General features: G+C 38.0%; 1 protein-coding gene and 1 long non-coding RNA gene across 3 annotated transcripts; one reads left to right on the top strand and one right to left on the bottom strand.

Moving 5' to 3' along the window:
• Positions 1 to 1,036: 1,036 nt before the first annotated feature.
• On the top strand, positions 1,037 to 7,394 carry LOC136279052 (uncharacterized). 2 transcript variants are annotated; one of them, XR_010716683.1, is made up of 6 exons: positions 1,037 to 1,232; positions 2,585 to 2,783; positions 3,411 to 3,605; positions 4,310 to 4,358; positions 4,992 to 5,062; positions 5,704 to 7,394. It is a non-coding gene; the product is annotated as an uncharacterized lncRNA (long non-coding RNA). The 2 variants fall into 2 exon arrangements; XR_010716682.1 differs by having other exon boundaries at positions 4,310 to 5,062.
• A 5,724-nt stretch (positions 7,395 to 13,118) lies between these two features.
• LOC136278940 (melanotransferrin-like) lies at positions 13,119 to 20,580 on the bottom strand. The gene is made up of 5 exons (XM_066162237.1): positions 20,425 to 20,580; positions 17,903 to 18,124; positions 16,952 to 17,224; positions 15,883 to 16,113; positions 13,119 to 15,563 (listed from the first exon to the last, which is right to left on the bottom strand). Exons 1-5 carry the CDS (start codon positions 20,468 to 20,470, stop codon positions 15,184 to 15,186), a joined length of 1,152 nt encoding a protein of 383 aa, XP_066018334.1. The 5' UTR covers positions 20,471 to 20,580; the 3' UTR covers positions 13,119 to 15,183.
• Between the last annotated feature and the right edge of the window lie 642 nt (positions 20,581 to 21,222).

Genomic DNA, 21,222 nt, shown 5'->3' on the forward strand with positions numbered 1-21,222 from the left:
GTTCGAAGCGTCCAAGTATCCTGAAAAATTGCCATTTCCTCCCATCGAAAAACTTCCCAACGCGCCAGAATATCCCTTATTTTCCATGTTGAGTAAGTGACGAGACGCCAATACAATACAATACAATTTATTTTATGTCGGTAACGTAGAGGGTGGTTACCCAATCCCCCGAGCCTAATGGCTCATGTTGAAAACGCTCGACAGATAAAATACAGATGTGTATATAAATATATGTACAAGTTAAATATATGCATATATGACGAAAAAAAGAAACGCAAAAATATCACCTAGCCCCCTACCCCTAATCCTAATCCTGAACCTCCCCTGAAACCCTACCAGCCCTAATCACCTAACTTGTAGCCCTAACCCTGAAGCCTAATTACCAATTCATAACCCTACTCCTAAAATTGTATACTAATACACTTATTACACTTACAGCCAAGCGTAGTTATGCGAGATAGGCCAGTCTTAAATTCTGCTAGAGTAGTTGCCGATTTAACTGAAGACGGTAGCTGGTTCTAGGAATGAGAGATAATATATGAAAAAGAGCTATGAATATGGCTAGAGGTATTTACAGGCTGGGAAACATTAAGAGCAGAGAAGCGCAAATTGTAGTGACAGACCCTAGGTGTGAAAAAATTAGAGATATACGAAGCTCCCTGTAGCCTGTATGCCTTGAAAAACATGATTAAAGACGCAGTAAGACGTCTTTGGATTAAGGTGTCCATACTAGCAAGCCTGAGACAGTCTTTGTACTCAGTAGATCTACCTAGATTAAACACAGTTCTTAACGCGTAAAAGTTACATTGAAAATGTTTAATGCCATGTTGAAAACTATGGCTGACATGGTTTAACACGAGCAAAGCTGATCTTCGAATCGTCGGCCATATTTGTTTATGTTCTTGCTGGTAAATAAATTAGTTCTCAGGTCCTTTTAGGAATAATTAGACCCTGTGAGCAGGGTAACTGGGATACCTGGATGGTACTGGATCCTTGAAATCAAGTGTAGTGATACTACGGGTGTCGGACCAGTATACTGAAATAGTGCGCTCAAGTCTGGCCAAGGGCATACACCTATTTCAAAACATAGGCATGCTATGCATGCAAGAGTTACTTTTTTGTAGGGTGGGTGGATTACTTGAAACATTGTGAGCGATGTCTACATTCTTACAAAAGGAGAGAAGAATATTAATGTGGGAAAGAACGAAAATGTCGAATAACCTCACTCACAGGTATTTTGTGGTAGATTATGTGTGTTTTGCGGATAAATGTAACCAAAAATAAACTGTATTGGTGCCACGGATACCTGTTTGTACAAAATGCAGACAGCAGACTGCAGACGGGATACAAAATATAGACTGAAGACTGTAGAGTGGGTACAAAATGCAGACTAAGAATCTGAAGAGTTTTTACGTCTGGTATATAATAACATGTCATCTTACAGCTTACCGAGCGTCACGCAATCGCTTTTCTGCGATCCGCCTTCACGATTATTTGCATTATTGTGGAATATTCCTGGCCCATTTCTTGATGAAAATCGATCGCAATATTATTTCAAGCCTTCAATGTAGTCTTCTTACTTTGCGCGCGAGTTGGTTGGTGTTTTGATGCAGCAAGTAACAGTTGGTTCATCATTCTCTTTGCTCACCCAGAAGGGCACAAATTTGCAGCAAAATTACTCATCACTTAATAATATGTGCTTTTCTATTTAAATCAGTGGCTGACATATGCCACTTTCTTTCTTTTGATCTATTTATAATAAAGCCCCTTGAGCTAAATTATGAGGAATTATACCACAATGGTATGTATTTTATGTTACCACATTTTCATACTTTTTCAATTGTGTGTCACAAACATTAAAATGAAATAAATACTAATTCATGCACAAATGAATACTTAATTCAATACAGACTATTGCCCATTATTAGTGATTATTGCTCCTACACTTGTTAGCAAGAACTTAGTCTTGTTCGCGTTCATTGTGAGTGTTTGGTAATCCATACATCAATGGAGACACTCTGCAACTATCTTTGTGAAGAAAATACCAATCCTTTCACCCTTACTTAATGTCATTCATACTGGCATGGATGAGAACCAGCAGCAAAGCAAAGTAAACAAAAGTTGATTATTTGACTTTCCCTAAATGTTTTTTATTGGTGGGGCTAAAAGAAAAAGTTTGCAAGGCCATGCTTTAAAAAAATGACAGGAAGACCTTAAAAGCTTACTTAGATCTTTATGAAGATGGAGGGATATTTTATTGGCAGTTACATGTAAAGATAGGTTGCCAGGGCCACTTACTAGAAGTAGGTTTATAAGTTAAAAATACTACATTTGAGCTCAAATTTTACACAGACATTATTCAGGTATGATGGAAATTTAAAAGCACATTCTTGTCTCATTCATAAGCGATGCTACATACTCCACAGGTGTCAAATTTATCAAATTTTGTGTTCAGAATTACTGTTGGCCTTGATATTTTTAACATTATGTAACATTTAACATTATATAACATTGTTTTTAACAAATGATAAAATTTTTTGGTTTTGATCTGAGCAATTAAAAACATTATTGTCTTGTTTCCAAGGTTTCCAAGGAAGGTTTCTTCACTTCATGCCTGGGTCCTTATGTACATTATTCTGTTTTACGGAAAATAACAGTTAACTCGAGCAGGAAAACTCCAATCAGCCTAGAGACGCCAGAAAATAATTGTGCTTAGAAATAACAGTTACCTCCAGCTGGAAAACATAAATGACAGAACAGCTTGCAGGGGCTGGAAAATACAAGTAAGTACTATAAAAGAATATTTATTTCTTGCTGGTAATCTCAGAACAGCTGTGTGGGGCTGGAAATTAACAGTACTGGAATACAACAGTTAACTCCTGCTGAGAAACTGGGAACAGCTGAGAGGGGCTGGAAAATAACAGTGCTGGATTACTAGAGTTATCCACTGCTGGAATTCAGAAACAGGAAACTTTTAAATACTATGCTACAATACACTGAGTATGCAATAATATCTTCCATTGCCTCAACTCCAGTTACTTGTAAAAAGGTCATCTCTGAACCATTAAATAGGATCTACTTTACTAGTTATGTACAGTTTGCAATACATTAATGAAAGAAAAAATCTTAACCCTTTAACCCCTAGGAGTGGCCAGCCTCTAATTTCTCCTTACAATATCACCCCTGATATCACCCCACATCCCACATGAATCAAGGACATGACCAACAACTTATAAAGCTCTTGATTTTTAAACAAATTCTCCTTGTCAACAGCTCAGGAAATGTATAGAGAGTGGTATGGAGAATATGCCTACTGATGTTAGGGTATAAAGGGTTAATCAATAAGTGTATGTTAAAGGTAGCAATCATAGATAGCTAGTACTTATTCACAAATACTATATTTTGTTTAGCAGACTGTAGCTTCAATGGATGCCAGAAATATTTATGAAAAACTGGCAGATACTGTTTTGGGCATTGTGCTGGTGAAGACAGAAGTGCAAGAATAGGTGAAGATGGAATCAAGAAATGCAAAACAGGAGTGAGTCCATTTAGTCCTGGAGAAACCATGGAAGAGGTTTCTGCTGGTTTTGGTGTTACTTTTCCTGGTGAGTATGAATCAGGAGATTTTGAGGAGGATTATGACGATATGAATGATGATTTATTTGTTCTCCTCCCTCCTCTTTCACCATTAGACATTCAACTACTAGACAAAGACACAGCTGTCAAATGAAAAAATATTCAAGGTAGTTAATAATTAACAGGGTGTGAAATTGCACCTGATACAGGCACCAATGCGACTAAATTTTTCCACTTTGACTACCAAATCCTGAAAATTAGTCGCCAAATTGGCGACTAAAATGTTTCATCATAACTTTACCAAGAGATATAGGGAATTAAAAAGATTTGCAAAGATAAATCCGTGGCAAACTTCCTCGTTAAGTTTGTTTCCAAAACGCAGCACGTGCATCTTGATCGATAACTAGACGCCATCTTGGATTAAGGTGAGCTTGAACGTTGTATACCATCCATCCTAGTGTCCGCTTGTAGCACGTTAAAGATCTTTTCCTTATGCACTAGTCAGTGGAAAGCGCCACCCCCATACCCGGGGAATAGCGGGGCATTAGACCAGGCGTCCCAACTAAATGAAGCAAATTCCACGCTATGCGGGGCAATTTCTTATGTCAAAACCTCATTTTTGTACTCCGCCCCCGGGGCAATACTTGAAAAATCCCAAATACACAACATTGACCAAAATTAATTTATTTCAAGAATTGTGCCTCAAATTTAACTCTTACAAAAACTTTTTCAGTGTCTTCATAAAATAGATGAAACAATCATGACTTCCTCTACTCCTCTTGGTAAGACATAGTTCTGTAAACTTTTCTCTGGACGTGTAAATGACTAAACTGGAACATGGTGATTCAAGCAATGCATCAACACAAAACAAGTTAAAGAGATCATACGCTTTCCCAGTGTTCTTTGCAGGCCTATTCAAAAGCGAAATCCCCGCCAAAGCCCCGCTAGCCCCGCTAACGGTCCCCAGTTGCTGTTATTTGTGTCTAATGTTGTCGAACACCCCACACACTGGGGCAAAGATGACCACTAAAAACCGCTAAAATCCCCCGCTAATGACCCGCATTCCCCGGGTATGGGGGTACGGGGCTTTGGCGGGTGCGGGGCTTTAAGTGCATTAGCTTAATTTTGGAGGGTCTATCTAGAATGCTAACAGCGTAAAAAAAGGTCTTGTTTGTCTTTGAAAGTGGCAACCAACTTTTTTTGAATTGGCTACCACTTTGAAGAATTTAGGAGCCAAGTGGCCTTCAGAAAAAAAATTAATTTTACGACCAGAATTATGTTGACCATTTTCACTCTTTGTCTCTTTGTTTTTGTAAGATGAGTCTTTTGCTACATTGTTCCATAATTATTTATCTCTATAAACCTTGTCTGTTTTTTGTTATTTGCTAATGAAAGCATTTTGTGCTTTTTTATAGCCAGTGAACCAGATGATGAAGATTTTGTCCTGTTTGAGCTCCTCAAGCCTCCCAAAGATGCTTCTTATGAGGTATGCAGAATTTGTGAGTGATTTGTGGTTTTCTTCTGTTTAGGTTTTCTCATACTTTATTATTATTATTATTATTAATTATTATTATTATTATTATTATTATTATTGTTACTTAAAACTATGCATAGATGTTCTTGTAACATGCTAAGTAGTTTAGGGGAATATTATTATTATCATTATTTTATACTATGCAGAGATGTTCTTGTAACATGCCAAGTAGTTTAGGGGAATATTATTATTATTATTATTATTATTATTATTATTATTATCATTACTATTATTACAATTATAATGACTATTGCTTTTGTTTTATGTGTCCTTTGATGACTAGTTTTGGATGTTTTTTATTGCCTTATGTCTGCAACATCTAATGATTGATGTTCCTTCTTTGATTGCTAAATTTGTTTGTTGGGTTAACAGAAGGATGAGGTTGTTTTCATTGTCCCTTGAGTTAATTCATAGCATATTATCATTAACATACTGATACTCAAGGTTAGTGGTACTTCATTAGCAAAGAAGTCCAACTAACCCAATGAAAGTAGGCCAAATGTGCATTTTAATATCAATTTGGTAAAGAGAGTCTTTCATGAGCTGAATGTCATTAAAGTTTCTTTTCTAATGGAGACTGATTTTCTTCACAGATTCCAACCCTACAGATTCTCTATTTGAAAGAAGGAAGGAAGGAAGGTATTCCAAGGCCTTAACGCCATCACTGAGTAATATCTTTTCAAACTTAGGAAGGAGAAAGGGATAAATGTTCCAAGAGGGTGTTACCATGTAGTGATTACAATAGAAGAAATGGTAAATTTTGATTACTGGAGGAAGGTAAGGATGGGTAGTTCGAGACAAAGATTTTTCATTACAAGTGGGATGGAGCCTTGGAATTTTGGACCAAGGAGACCACAGATGTGACAAGTATCTTAAAGCAAGTTGATAGTGATGGATGGGTCTTATTGAGCATTACAGAACAGCGTCATTATGGAATGTGGAGAGACTGGAAATGGAGGCAACTTGAGAAGAAAGACTTTTTGTAATTTTAAATAAAATCAGTAAAGGAAAGCTATTTGGCACAGTATAGTACTAATAATTAAACACCTAACAGGTCATGTGTTCACTCTAACAGTTTCAATTGGGTTTTGAAGCATGCTTAATTCAAGTTATATCCAAAATTCCCCAGCTCCAGATTGTGAATAGTACCTAGACATGGCCAGAGAACATCAGTAGAGAATATGACCTCTTAAGCATGTTCACATCAGACCCATTAAGACCCATTAATTTGTCCACAAAACCTCCTTTGGAGTTGTTTAGTTCCAGAGTTTCAAATCCAGTGCCTTTCCAGAGCAGTAAAATTTTAAAAAATGACACAAACATTTAAATTGCTAAGAATTTATTTAAAATCTTTACATTTACAGCAACCCATATAAAAAAGAAATCTTACCAACCATTATGAGTGAATGGGTGAATAAAATAGCCTTGACTCCTCGATCTGGTGTCAACTGCTTTATTTTATTTAAAAGTATATAAGGGCAAATTGGAAGGACAGAAAGAGTGAATTTCTGTAATCTGTCAAATAGTATTGAATAGTTAGAGCCAAATAGTTGCAAGTGAGTAAAAGGATAGAATGGATTTATTGTATATTAGTGCACTGTAGTCTACTTTATATTTCATAAATTCTGAAAAATCACTATTTCACCTGAAGTTATTTACTTGTACTGAAGATGTTTATTTCCATGGAAGTGTTGCATGTTCAAGTACAACTGAAGGAGTTTTTTTTTTTAAACTACCCATTTGTTTGTTGCATGAGCAATTTAAGCCTGAATTTTGAGTTAGATTAATTACGGTTTGCACGTGTAGTTAGAAAAAATATTTAGCACCAATCACTCCTGCTTAAATGACACAAAAAAAGTATTTATTTGTTCCAAACACTTACAGTGTATCCTATTTATCAAGATGATTTTATCAACAAAGGATATCATAGCAGGAAAAAGGTAACTAAAATTTATATGAAACATTAAAAAAGGAACAAATAGAGTGATTTTACTCAACCCATGAAACAGTATGTAAACAAACCTGTATGACACTAGCACACATGTTTGATTGTTGGATCACCTCATGTTGTGTGTGGAAAACATGACATAAACCAAAAATTTTGTAATGCACAGTAATGCACAATATCTTTTTGAGAAAGAAACTGTGACAAAGCCTTGACTTAGTATTAGCATGAATAATAGTTATTGCTCAATTGTCTTCTTTCGTGATGCATGTTAATAGTGACAAGAAAGTAATGCTTGTTAATATTGTCATCTGTTAAAAATTTAATTAAATCTGAGTTACTTAAGTTTTCTTTTCTTTTCTCATATAAGCATACTGCTTTTTGGGCGGATGTCTCTCTGGAATGAGATCCTTTTGGAGTGGCTTCCTTTGCACTCGACTCTTTAAATATTCTGTTACAATGTTTTATCTGACGGTGCATAGAACCCGTAGTCCTCTATGTAGATGTACACTTTGCTTGTCAAGCAAAGATAAATCAATAGTTTGCCGTCAATATATGCACATGCATCTGTGTATACAGCGACTTCTAGGTAAATTTCCAATTTTCTGAAAACTTTTTTTAACGCTAAATAGACTTAAATTCCAAGGGTGTGAGTAATATAAAGACGGGTCTCAACAATCAGAACATCACAGTGGTGAAACATAGGATCAAAACTTGCAGACTGATAAATATTTTATAGGGAAGGCTACATTCTCTTTTCCAGCGATAAAAATCTCCTCAGGCTTAGTGATATTTGTCCAATAATCTCCAGGCTTTGTGCAGCGATTCTACAATGTACCGGCTAAAATTATTGACTTCACCCGAGGGTAACCTTTCGACACCTACCCCCATCCCAACATTCTTTTACGCGAATAAAGGGTGCAATTCCGGCGATCTAACTTACAAATGCGGTATATCTGTTCATCCCCATGCATTTCCATGTTTTAAGCGCATTCGAAAATCAAAACAATCAAATAGCTCGTACCCTGCATATGTAATGTATTCCAACTTGACATATCTAATATTAACCGCTATTTTCCATTTTTCATTGAATTCTTACAATTTATCCAGCAAGTAGAATATATCCTAACATGCCAAATCAAATCTTCAGCCTAATTTTCCATTTTCTGAACCAACCTACGAGTGGATAATATCGTAACTTTTCCATATCCAATCTTTATCCCGATTTGTTCAAATAACTCTAGAAAAACGGGGTAAACCGTGACAATTCTTTCCACGAGTGGTTAGTATCATGACTTGCAATGTCCAATCTGTCCCTGATTTTCCATTTGTTCAGCGAATTCTTGAAAACGGAGTGAGTTCTGACAATTCATCACGCAAGTGAACTATAACCCAAGTTGTCATGTCAAATCTTTACCCAGATTTTCCTTTGTTTTAATGAATTAGTTCTAGAAAAATGAGTAAACTCTGAGAATTCATGATAGCCTTAGCTCCCATATGCTATCTTTACTCCGAGTTTCCAATTTTGCCAAATCAAATCTTTAGCCTAATTTTCCATTTTTTTTCGTTTATTAGAGACAAGTAAGGTAAAATCTGACAATTAATCCCACATGTGGGATACATCCTAGCTTTTCATAATCGATCTTCACCCCGATTTTCCGTTTGTTGAGTCAATTCTGGAAAAACGGGGTTAAATCTGAGTATTCATCCTGTCAATGGAATACATCCTAACTTGTCATATTCAATCTTTGTCCCGGTTTTTTGCATTTTTCCAAGAATTCTGTAAAAATGTGGTAAAATCAGATTATTCATCCTACAAGTGAAACATATCCCAACTTGTGGTTTGTAATCTTTACCCGATTTTCCATTATTTTTAGAGAATTCTAGAAAAAAAAATTCATCTTATAAAAAGAATATATCCCAACATGCCAAATGAATTTTTCAATGAATTCTGAAAACGGGCTGAATTGTGTCCATTTATCTTAAAATTGGAATAAATTATAACTCGGAACATCCCTCATTTTCCGTTTTTTTCAAATTAATTCCAGAAAAACGGTGTAAATTCTGAGAATTCATCCCGTATGTGGAATGCATTCTAAGTTTCCATATCCAATCTTCAACCCTATCTATCCATTTTTATTTCAATGAGTTCTAGAAAAACGGGGTAAGTTATGAGAACTCATACCATAAGTGGAATATATCCTACGTTGTCATATCCAATCTTTTTGCCCCGATTTTCCATTTTTTGACGAATTAATTCCAAAAAAACAGGGTAAACTCTGAGAATTCATGCTACAAGTGGATACTACCCGAAGTTCCCGACTGCCATCTTTGCTCAGATTTTCCATTTTTTTCGTGAATTCTAGAGAAGCGGGACAATTTCTTAGAATTCATCCCGCAAGTGGAATACAACCTACTTTGTCATGTCAAATCTTTCCTGACTTTCCATTTTTTAGTGAATTAATTCTAGAAAAATTGGGTAAACTCTGAGAATTCATGCTACAAGTGGATAATACCCGTAGTTCCCATATGCCATCTTTACTCTGATTTTTCAATTTTTTTCAAGGAATTATGGAATAGTAAATTATCCTCCAACTGGAATATGTCCTATTGACCTGCCACATCTAATCTAGTTTACCCCGATTTCCCATTTTTTCAATGATTATAGAAAAACGGGGTTCATTCTGAAAAGTCATCCTCCAAGTGGAATTTATCCTACTGACTTGCCATATCCAATCTTTACCAGTTCACCTCGATTTTCCATTTTTTTTTTCAATAAATTCTAGCAAAACGAAGTAAATTCTGAGAGAACATGCTACAAGTAGATAATACCTTTAGTTCCCATATGCCATCTTTACCCCAATTTTCCATTTCTTTTTTCAGCGATAAATTCTACGATTAGCGCTAATCTTTAGCCCCCAAAAATAAAGCAACGCACAATAACTTAATATGTATTTAGACGTTTTTTATAACGCCCGCTTTCAATTATTATTAACTTCCATGGAAATTAAAAACTTAGGCACACCAACGTGCTATGTAATATACTGTTCCCCGTTAATTGTAGTCATTCTCTAAAGAAGTCTCAATTAGAGACGAAACGCGTCGGAAATAAACGAGGAGCTTACAACTACAAGAAGTGTTTCTTTGTGCGGCTCGCTAGTCTTACTTAAAAATGAAAAAAAAAAGAAAAAATTTTAAAAAAAGTTTCTTTTCTCAATGAATTCTAGAAAAGCGGGATGAATTCTGAGAATTCGTCCTTCAAGTGGAATAAATCCTAGGTTGCCAAATCCAATCTTTAATCCGATTTTGCATTTTTTTTCTTTTTTTTCAATGAATTCTAGAATTACGGGGTAAATTTTGAGAATTTGGCCCGAAAGTAGCTAATACCGTAAGTTCCCATATGCCATCTTCACCCCAATTTTCCATTTGATCAGTGAATTTTAGAACACATATCAAACTCAGTGTAAGAGGTAAGAGAGGAAAATTGGTAAAAAAAGGAAAAAAGAGGTAAATTGTGAATAATACACGAAGTTCCCACATGCAATCTTTACCCCGATTTCCCATTTTTTTTTTCTGAAAATTCTATAGAATAACGGGGTAAAATCTGAGAATTCATCCTTCAAATGGAATAGATCCTAGGTTGTCATATCCAATCTTCAACCCGATTTTCAATGCTTTTTTCTCATTAAATTCTAGATAAACGGGATAAATTCTGCGAGTTCATCCCGCAAGTGATAGCAATATGCTAAGTTCCCATATGCCATCTTTACCCCGATTTTTCATTTGATCAGTGAATTCGAGAAAAACGGGGTAAATTCTAAGCATTCATACTACAAGTGAATAGTACCCTAAGTTCCCACATGCTATCTTCAACCCGATTTTCCATTTTTTTTTCAATGAATTCTAGAAAAACGGGGTAAATTCTGTGAACTCATCCCGCAAGTGATAGCAATACGCTAAGTTCCCATATGCCATCTTTACCCCGATTTTCCATTTGATAAGTGAATTCGAGAAAAACGGGGTCAATTCTGAGCACTCATGCTACAAGTGAATAATACCCGAAGTTCCCATATGCTATTTTTACTCCGATTTTCCATTTTTTTCAGTGAATTTGACAAAAAACAGGGTAAAATTCTGAAAAGTTATCCCCCAAATGGAATAGATCCCAAGTTGGGACCCGATTTTCCATTTTTTTCCAATGAATTCTAGAAAAACGGGATAAATTCTGTGAAATTCATCCTTTAGGTGGATTCTATCCTATTGACTTGCCATAGCCACCTTTAGTCCCATTTTCGATTTAATCATTGTGTGAATTTGTCATAAACAGGGTAAAATAGGACAAATCCACCCAAAAGTGCAATAGATCCTAAAATAATTTAGAAACAGTACTTAAAAAAAAACAGCTAAAATCAGGGGAACCGCAATAAAATCACAATCTACTACTTCAATTTTTTTAACGGAGGGCTCAGTGCGATACGGCAAAAACCAACAGTACTCAAAATAAAAAACTGAAGGCAAAACTTCTGTGATTGAAGGAAGACTTCGTGACGCAGACAAATAATCACGACTTGGACTTCTCAGTCGATCTCACCTCCGGCAGATCAGGTGAAGTGTCAAAAATATATAATTTTATGTCGACGAACCATAATCTATGATCTTCAACTATTAAAGAAAATAAAGCAATTGTGATATGACGCCACATGGTGCTTTTGTCTTAGCTTGTGGCTAAAATGTTGTCATTGAAGTCGCAAGTCGAGCAAGGAAGACTGTAAATAAAGCAAGGCTGCAAATAAAACGTGAACAATAACGCATCCTTTAGTCGAAAGTCGCTTTGTTATTCACGCGCGGCAAATTGTTCTTCCAAGTTTAGGTTATAACAACGATGCGATCACTCTGCGTTAACGAACGATTGAACTTCAAGGAAAGCAATATGAGAGGCCAATGATCCGGTTCGCAGTGATCATGCGAACAGCATGTTTTCCTCAGATCAGTTACCGGAAAATACTCCCCCTTGAATGAGTACTTTTGCTTGGAGACATAACTACAACGGAGTCTCTTAACCAGTCCCAAGCCGCGTGTCGCTCGATAGATCGCAGGATATGATTGGCCACTGTATCACATTACGTCAGAGGACATATCTGCAATAAGAGGACATTAGTGCAACGGTGCATATGATCTTATGATACTAATCACGTTTTGAGATTTCAAACAGTATTTTGTCCTTTTATCTAAGCTGTGACTACAGAAGTATATAAAGTATGTAAACGCGTCCGGAAATACACTCCCAATAATTTCGTAAAACCGAAGCGTTGTCAGTTCTCTTAACCTTCACTCGCGAACCTGCGAAGACCTTGTAACCTCAGTTGTGTTTATTAAACGTATAAAATCCACCTCGAGACTTCTCTTGGATACTTTCTCATATGGCCAGAGAATTTCAGGAAACTTTTGATTAAAATTCGACGAAGAACGCCCCCAGTTTGAATCTAGTCTAGCACTCATACTCTGGCCAGTAAGTACCTTTGTCGTAACAAATTATCAAATCTGTTATTTTTCTTCTTGTTTCTTCGAGATCTCGTAAAACATTTACGAACTACTCTGAACTGCATTACAGATTTTGTCGATATCCAGGGCAGCAGCTGCGTTATTCTTAAAATGGTACCGTCTATTGTCAAGCTGAATTGTGGCAAATGTGAAGACAAATTACGGTGAGGTTATTATTAAGAACTCCTGACCGCGGTAAGACAAATAAATTTTTAAGAATACTTCTCTGCGGTGGCGATAGAAATGGTTGGTCCCTAGAGCGTGTTTCATATCAAAGTCACCAACTGCTAACTAATGTATGCATTGCGTGCGCATCGAGAGATCAGCTTACCAATTGAGATTACAAAAGACATCGTCAATCGAGCAGTACAGAGCATGTTTATACTCTCAAGTTAATATCAGTGGTGCGTTATCGGTTCTAGTTGGCCAGCCCTTACCCCTCTCCCCACCCCCCTCAGGCGGTCACCCAGCATCATTTTTGAGTAGAAATGACTTACAAGTCTAAGAAAGGAACAAATAACGTGAGTTTCACTTTGTTTATTCTTTTTCAGAAATGAAACAAACAAAACTGCATTTTTTCCTAACATACACACTTATCTTTTCTTCTGGAGAAAAGAAACTTAGCCTAGTTTTTCCTTTTCTGGAAGAAACACTTAAACTAAACTTTCTCTAAAACATCAAGTACACAAGTCTGCTCAGCAACTTAGCTAGTTTTGTTTATTCTTTTTCGAATGAAACAAAAAGCTCACTTTCTAAAAAGAGAATAACAACATCCACTTGCTTTACTGCTATAGAAAAATAAGCTTTGTTTATTCTTTCCCGAATGAAACAACAAACTTTATTTTCCCTCCTCCTATGCGTAAAATAAATTTACTTTGTTTATTCCTTTTTGGAATGAAACAAGTTTTAAGTAAACCTATTCTTTTTTTTTTTTTTACATATCTTACGTAATTGCTTTGATATCGGAAATTAACGTAGTTCTGTCTATTCTTTTTAAGAATGATGACAGGAAGCTACATCCGACGCACATTTAGCCCCATACTTCTCAAAAAAATCCCCGACAAAATTGCCTCTTTCAATCTGCTTGCAGCCATTTTCAAACTTGTCACGTGCTGGTCACGCTATGACAACTTCGTTCCCAGCGTCCACCTCTTCTTTCCTCGATATGGAGAGCGAGGACCCTGGGTGCGTTGTGTGACGCGTTACAAAAATGACTGCTCGCAAACGGGGACAACCAGAGTTAAGCGCCAGCCTTGCTTATTCTATTCAGAATGAACCAAGGTCGACAAGAAGCTTTCGTTCGTGTTCTATTTGGATCAATCGTTTTCAGTTGGCTGTGTTGGTTAGGTTTTATATGTATTCCACTTGGAGAAAACCGTTTGAGGTGTGGTGTTCAATGGTGGAAAACTCTTGAGTAGCGGCCGTTGTATTTTTTGGTAGTCTGATACGATGCCCTAATTATTAGCGCTGCAGGACGCGCGTTTCTCCGCCCGCGGGAAGATTAGAGACGAGCTGGGGAGAGGTTTGCCGGGTGGCGTTGCTTTGATATCGGAAATCAACGTAGTTCTGTCTATTCTTTTTAAGAATGATGACAGGAAGCTACATCTGACGCACATTTAGCCCCATACATCTAAAAAAAATCCCCGACAAAAACTGCCTCCTTCAATCTGCTTGCAGCCATTTTCAAACTTGTCATGTGATGTTCACGTTATTACAACTTCGTTCCCAGGGTCCTCCTCTTCCTTCCTCGATACGGGGAGCGAGGACCCTGGGTGCATTGTGTGACGTGTTAAAAAATGACTGCTGGCAAACGAGAACAACCAGAGTTAAGTGCCAACCCTGCTTATTCTATTTAGAATGAACCAAGGTCGACGTGAAAACTTAAAAAAGCTTTCGTACATGTTCTATTTTGATCAATCGTTTTCAGTTGGTTGTGTTGGTTAGGGTTTTTACGTATTCTATCGGGAGCAAACCGTTTTAGGTGTGGTCTTCAGTGGTGGAAAACTCTTGGGTAGTGGCCGTTATATTGTATATATGGTAGCCTGGTAGGATGCCCTAATTATTAGCACTGCAGGACGCGCGTTTCTCCGCCCGCGGGAAGATTGAAGACGAGTCGGGAAGAGATTTGCCGGGTGGCGTTACTCTAAGCCTCATACTTTCCCGCGGGTGAAGAAACACTCGTGTCAAAGTGTTAATCATGAAAGCCTACTCGCACGCTATTTACGCGGGCTTGAAGAAGTCAAGCGCATGCTTCAGTTCCTGGCCGTGATGCTCGCTGTAAAAATCTTACTCGTGCTCTTTCGCTACGCTAACCAAACCGGCAAAAAATCATCGAAAATCGCGCCACTAGACAGTAATTGACTGCCTCGTTGCCTTCCTTCACTCTTGTGAATGCGGTGAAGTATGGCTATGACAATTCCAGGAAACTACCGCGTCTCAGTCATAAAGGGATAGCAATTGAAACGGTTGATCCCGATAGAACACAACCTTCCTGTCACAAAATGGCAACCGGGAAACTGAGTTCCCTAATCTTACTTTCGCAAAGCACACCTCTTACGTGGGTTGATCAGCGTGTGCCAGATTATATTTAAACAAGCAGCACCAGAGCTACCGATGAAAGCAGGAGAGAGCCAACGAAGAAAGGCCTCTTACTTTCGGCCGCTGAAACAGGCACACAATCGTTGATCGCTGAGACATCGCCCATGTACTCTGCACCAAGAAACTCTTTATAGGTCTTAGCAGAGACATCTTCCAGCTTTTTGGTGGAATCTTTGAAAAGGAGATCGTCTCCATCGGAATATTTGGATGAATCAAACATCCTAAACCCATCACCAGAATCGTTCCCATAACGCGTTGATGCTTCGACTAGAATCTTGACATACGTCTTCATTTTGCTGTGTCCCTTTTTGGTCATCACGGCGTGAGAGGGAACTTTAGCAAGGTGGCAGTTAAGGTGCTGTCCAATTTCTAAAGGAAAATAAGAAAGAAAAGGCTTTCTTTTTCACACAGACTGATTCGTGTACCAAAAGCTTTCAAAAGCTTTTCGGTAGGGAGGAGGAGAGATCGAAGCCCAGCTCAGTTAAAAAAAGACTCCAGTAACATGCATTGATTTTTCCCAACCTCTTTCGAAAAAGAAAATGGCTTGACGACTTGAATTATCGGAAATTTAAAAAAAATCCGGAATATATAATCCTCATGGTGTTTGACTGGGGAGAGGAAGCCACTTTTAGTTAGCCACTATTCGACCAGGGATTTTGGAGAAAATCAGGGACTCACAAGTACATACCAGCAGTGTTTCCATCGTAACACAGGTATGCGTATTCACTTGCTGTCGCCGATTTTTCGCTGGATACGGTTGTATGTTTTACAAATGCCACTTCACCCACATCATCCATCAAGCATTTAAAGGCGCCGCTGTAACCAGAATAATTTCCATCTTTCGTGCATTCATCTTTGCACAACGCGCACAGGTTGTCGGGATTTTCTCCTTTGGTATCAATTTTTTCTTCCTTCACTCCTGAAAACGTAATATGAGTGTGAGTAAAACTGTCAAAAATAGGTTGAAATCATTATCCTCCCACAAATATTTGACACATGTATTAGCTTCAATATGCGAGCACTTCCTCATCATTAGCGCTGCAAGACGCGCGTTTCTTCACGGGGGGTCTGGCACTAATAATGTCAGTGCTAGACCCCTGACACTAATAACAAGGGCCTAGTTTCGGGCCCTTCGACTTTCGAAGGGTTAATTTCGTTTCCAGGTCTCACTTGTGTGCGTCTAAAGAGCTTCTTAAAGGCCGAGATTCTTTTGGCCAGGGTTACGGATTAACTGACCAGCCTCGACTTAACACTTTGCAAGTGCAAGTGATCTGGGTAAAGCGCGGAAGAACGCAAATGAGCAAGTTACAGTGGGTTTTCGTTTCACATTTGATTGCATAGTGGGTGAATTGGTTAGTTTTTAGTACACAAATAGTTTGCATGTTGCTGTACGTCTGTACAGTGAGAAATCACATGCGACTCCAAAATAATAACTGGTAAGAATTAAAAAATGGCACCCAAGGTGCAGCCGAATGTGTCACTTACGTTCTTATCAAATCTTGACGTCTTCTGTTATCTACTTCTGAACAGTCGCACAGAAATATTAAAGCTATTCGTTTTATATCATGTAGAAGCGAAAAGTTTCGGATGGCAACGTCATTTATGCGCCTGCCTTCCAGTAGATCATGAAAACCTATCAAAATGTGCGCGTAATTTAGCTTATTGTATAATAACAATTACATGCTACCTAGAGCAATCTAAAAAGAAAATACTGGACTGCTTCCAACACTCAAACAGATTCCGTTTTAACTACTTACTTGGTACACAGCTTTCCGAAAAATACTTTCCAGCTGATACGTACGGATTACAGGTGGAGTCTTGATCCATATATTTCTTGGACAGTAAAGTACCAACTGGTACGACCCAACCAGCCGTTTTGCCTGCTCCTGTATGACAGGTTTTCTTTCCTCTCAGATCCTTGATCGATTTGACCGAACCTGACTTTTTAACAACTGCCACAGCATAGTAACTGGTACCAGTAACTTCTCCGTAGAATTCTGCAACTACAGGAGTCATCTCGTAGTTTTTACCTAAAAGAAATTGAATGGGATTATTTGCATCTTAGCTTAACAGCATGGTCAATGGAAAAAAACTGTAGTTTGAACTGTGAGCTGTAATCTGGATTTTATCTTTTGGACCTAGTAAAATGTTGTGTTTTGAACTCGGAAGGGTCTTTACCCAAAGCAAGCCCTATACGTTGACAGCAGGGGTAGATTTGGGGGGTTGGGGAGGGGTGGGGGAGATTGGTGGGCCACTAGGAACGCCTTAATTCAATCGGAGAAAAGTTGCATTCTATAAACTCATGATCACAACACTCGTCATTATATAAGTTTTCAGGGTTTAAGGTCGAAGGCATAATGCCCAAATTTGCGAGCTTATGCGTACAGAGAGAGCGTGAAAGTGAGTGAGATGAAAAATGAAAAGCGTTTCAGTACTCGTTTTTATACACGTTCCAGATTTATACCACCACTGAACCGTGCATTCGAATAACCACTGAAACAATTTAAACTTTTCTTTGTGTTTACTTATAGACTCTATACACTTTCTTCAAATCTTTTGTGAATTGCAAATTGTGATCTACTCGACCAATGAAGGAGGCACACAATTTTTACAATTTCCTGCGTGCGAATGAACACTATTAGCTTCGAGCTCAATGTTTGAGAATACATTTTGATGCTTTTCTACAAAGTACACCAAAGTTGCTATACCTGCTTCATATATTTCTCCTCCATCCAGTGTAATAAGATCAGCTTGTCCGTCTTTGATCTTTTGCATGCAATCAATGGCATTACTTCCCTGAACACAGCTAGCTTTCAAGGTGATGTTGAGTTCACTTGACACATTTTTCAACGCAGATACAAAATCTTGGCATTTTTGTTGTTCTAAGGCTTTGATTGTGCACCATCGCATTTGGGTAACATGAGAATCACCTAATGAAAAATAAAATTAATAAATAAAACAACGATTCATGACGGTGAGAGAGGGAAAGAGGGATTGCTATACTTAAAGAACTTTGGGAGTGGAGAGTGGTAGGTAGATTTCGCATCCATACCCCACCCACCTGCTTCTCGCACCTTAGACTCTTATCTTCCACCTTTCAATGATAAAGAATACGGATCGTGAATCAACGAACGTCAACATTTTTGCATTTCTTTCCCGCTTCCACCTATTTCCTGGATTTTTCCGGCCGCTGGAGTTAGTATCAGAGGGAGGTCACAGTCACAGTAAGAATAATCATTCTTTCATAAATTTCTCATGAAACTAGAAATGAGAGTCATTCACAATCTCGGGATTCACCTAATGAAATTTGTATGTTGAAAATATGTATACGATGTTTTAGGTTCCCATATCGGCGCAGTCTTCATACGATTTCATTCTAACTTCAAGTGGCAATTTTTTTCGCATGTGAAATTTGCCGAGGGGAAAGGCAGTTATAAAGCATTTGTAGAATTTAATACCTTTAAATGCTTTTCTGTTGATGTCAATACAAGAAAAAGTGGATTCACGCATGCGCATTTGTGCCTCGAGTGCCTTTCCGTTGATGCTGATACAAGAAAATATGGAGTCACGCATGCGCTTTCGTGCCTTTTCGTTGATGCCGATACAAGAAAAAGCGGATTCACGCATGCGCTTTCACGCCTTGAGTGCCTTTCTGTTGATGCCATTGAAAGCAAAAGTGGATTAACGTATGTGCTTTCGTGCCTTGAGAGTGAAAACGGCTAACACCAAATTCCGAAGAGTGCGTGAGAAAAAAAAATCCCATTCCGTTAGTATTGCTGTCCTTTTGTGCGGTTTAAGCTCTAATGAAATTGCGTAAATTACTCGTAATGGACATTTTCTCACGAACCAATCGATGAACAGCCAACAGCAATCAGTTTGGCGATCATATTTGCATAAAACCTTGCATGACTCAGTAGCGGAAAATATTAAGAGAAAATACACCTTCTGGCAGTTTTGAATCAGTTCAATAGCAAATGAGTTTAACCGCTAAGGAAATTTAAGAATCATGATGTAGGCTTTTGTGCAGCAAAACAAAGAGGACGATAAGCAGAAAACAAAGACCGCTTCCGAATTATTATGTATTTTTACAAATCCGATAAACTCGACTGAACAAGAACCAAACGGCCACTCTAAAAATACAATAGAACTGCGGTTTGGGTCTGTGCCAAATTCTTCCCAGGGGTTGCCAGATTGTTCTGTTGGTTTCTTTTTTTTTTTAGTAGCACAAAATAAAATTGATACTCTTCATCTTCCTGACAATTCGCCTATTAATATTGTGCCCTTTTTGATTACAACACTCAGTGCTACATTCCTGCATTAAAACAAGTAATGGGCATGTCTCGCTTCGCTTGCTCACTCGTTCCTTATGGCTTTGCATTTCGTAGGCAAGGACCAATCTTACCAAGGACTCTTAAATTCATATTATTAATGCCCTGCACACAATGGAGTATAAATATGTCCAAGTGGAAGTTTGAGGTAAAGCGTGCGGAAAATTTTTCATAATTAATCTGGGCCAAACAGTCGACAAAGGTTTTACAGGCACAAGTAAATTATTCAAAGAATAGCTTATTGTTCACAAATTCTTTTGTTTCGACATATTTTGCGGTGGTTATTTTATAATCACGAACTATAAGGTTGTATTGGCCCTTCGTAAAAATGATTTTTTATTCTGAATAACTTCATCCATTATGAAGTCGAATAAGATATAAGAAATCTGAAACACAATTTCCTACAGTTAACTTGCGATCGCATGCTTTCCCAAAATGGGTGTATTCATAGGTGTGTTTTACTATGCATTACTCAAACACGATGATTTGTTCTCTCCTTCGCATCAAGGCTATTGACCAATTTAAGTCCACAGTCAGACATTTCTGGCTGCCTTTTTTTGAGGTAATAAGTCAAAGAAATTCTTCTCTGATTCTTTGTCAACATGACTGTTAATCTGTGATGCGTTTTAGTAATCCTGTCAGACGTTTCATCTAGTTCAAGATTTACTGATGATACTCACAGGGATCTAAATTGGCTAGCTACATGAATTACAGACCGTGGTCGGTTGTGGATCAACCTTTCCATCGTGATATCAGTGACGCTATATCATTTAGATCATCCATCGATGCATTCGTAGTTATCCAAACAAATTAAGCGTTTTCACACTTACACCCACCAGAAAACCACATCTAATACATTTGAAGCGAAAAATCGCTTGTGAGTTTCTCAAATAGCAACTTACCAAGCGTAAAAGCAAGAGCACTGAGGAAGATGAGTGGTCCCAACATGTTGACAACGATGTAGAGAAATGTAGACTGCTGTGTCAGAGGCAGCAAAGCGAACAGTTAAAGAAAAAAAAATTAATATTGTCTCCCTGTGATTGACATGTCACACGTTAACAAAAGGAGTAACCTTGGATACATCCCTTGGGAGGTTTAATTTCAGCGTGAGAGTCAATTGCGTAAGAGCAACATTTACCGCATTGATAAGAAGTCAGCTCTTCATCTGAAACGCTCATGAGACACAAACAGACCACCCATGGGGTTTAAGTCAGGTCTGTTTGTGCAGTCACCCAATATTTCTTAAAAACCAAAGACTGAGAGTGGCTTCCTGTTTAAAATTCACAATGAAGATATAAATAGTTTAATTTCTTTCATTTCTCATAGGCGCTTCAGATGAAGGTGTTGGCTCTTCTCCTGAGTGCTCAGTCAACTGGTAAAAGTTGCTCTTGCGCAATTGGCTGTCTGATATATACCAGTTGCTCGCCCGGGTCATGGACCCCTGACATATGATGGTTTTACCCAGGGAGGGGGAAGAGGGGGCGCCCCCAGGGGAATTGAACATTTTTCAAGGTTTCCAATAGTCACCTTTCCTATCCTTGAGTATCCATTATATGTCAAAATTCCACCCCCGAGGGCCAGAAACGTTGTGTAATTTCAACAAACTTAGGTGCTCACATCACTGAATTGCAGCCAGTGACTATGGAAGTATCTTGATGTAAGATGCTACCACCAAAATTGTCGAATTTGTTCGCTGTCAA

The sequence above is a fragment of the Pocillopora verrucosa genome, chromosome 2 (genome assembly GCF_036669915.1).
Source record: "Pocillopora verrucosa isolate sample1 chromosome 2, ASM3666991v2, whole genome shotgun sequence".
NCBI classification, from domain to species: domain Eukaryota; kingdom Metazoa; phylum Cnidaria; class Anthozoa; order Scleractinia; family Pocilloporidae; genus Pocillopora; species Pocillopora verrucosa.

Excerpts from the sequence above, each read along its gene's own strand:
- LOC136278940 (XM_066162237.1), bottom strand. The coding sequence starts at position 20,470 with ATGTTGGGACCACTCATCTTCCTCAGTGCTCTTGCTTTTACGCTTG. Across the intron at positions 17,225-17,902 it reads AGGAGAAATATATGAAGCAG|GTAAAAACTACGAGATGACT; the intron begins GTATAGCAACTT and ends AATTTCTTTTAG. Across the intron at positions 15,564-15,882 it reads TTACGATGGAAACACTGCTG|AAATTGGACAGCACCTTAAC; the intron begins GTATGTACTTGT and ends ATTTTCCTTTAG.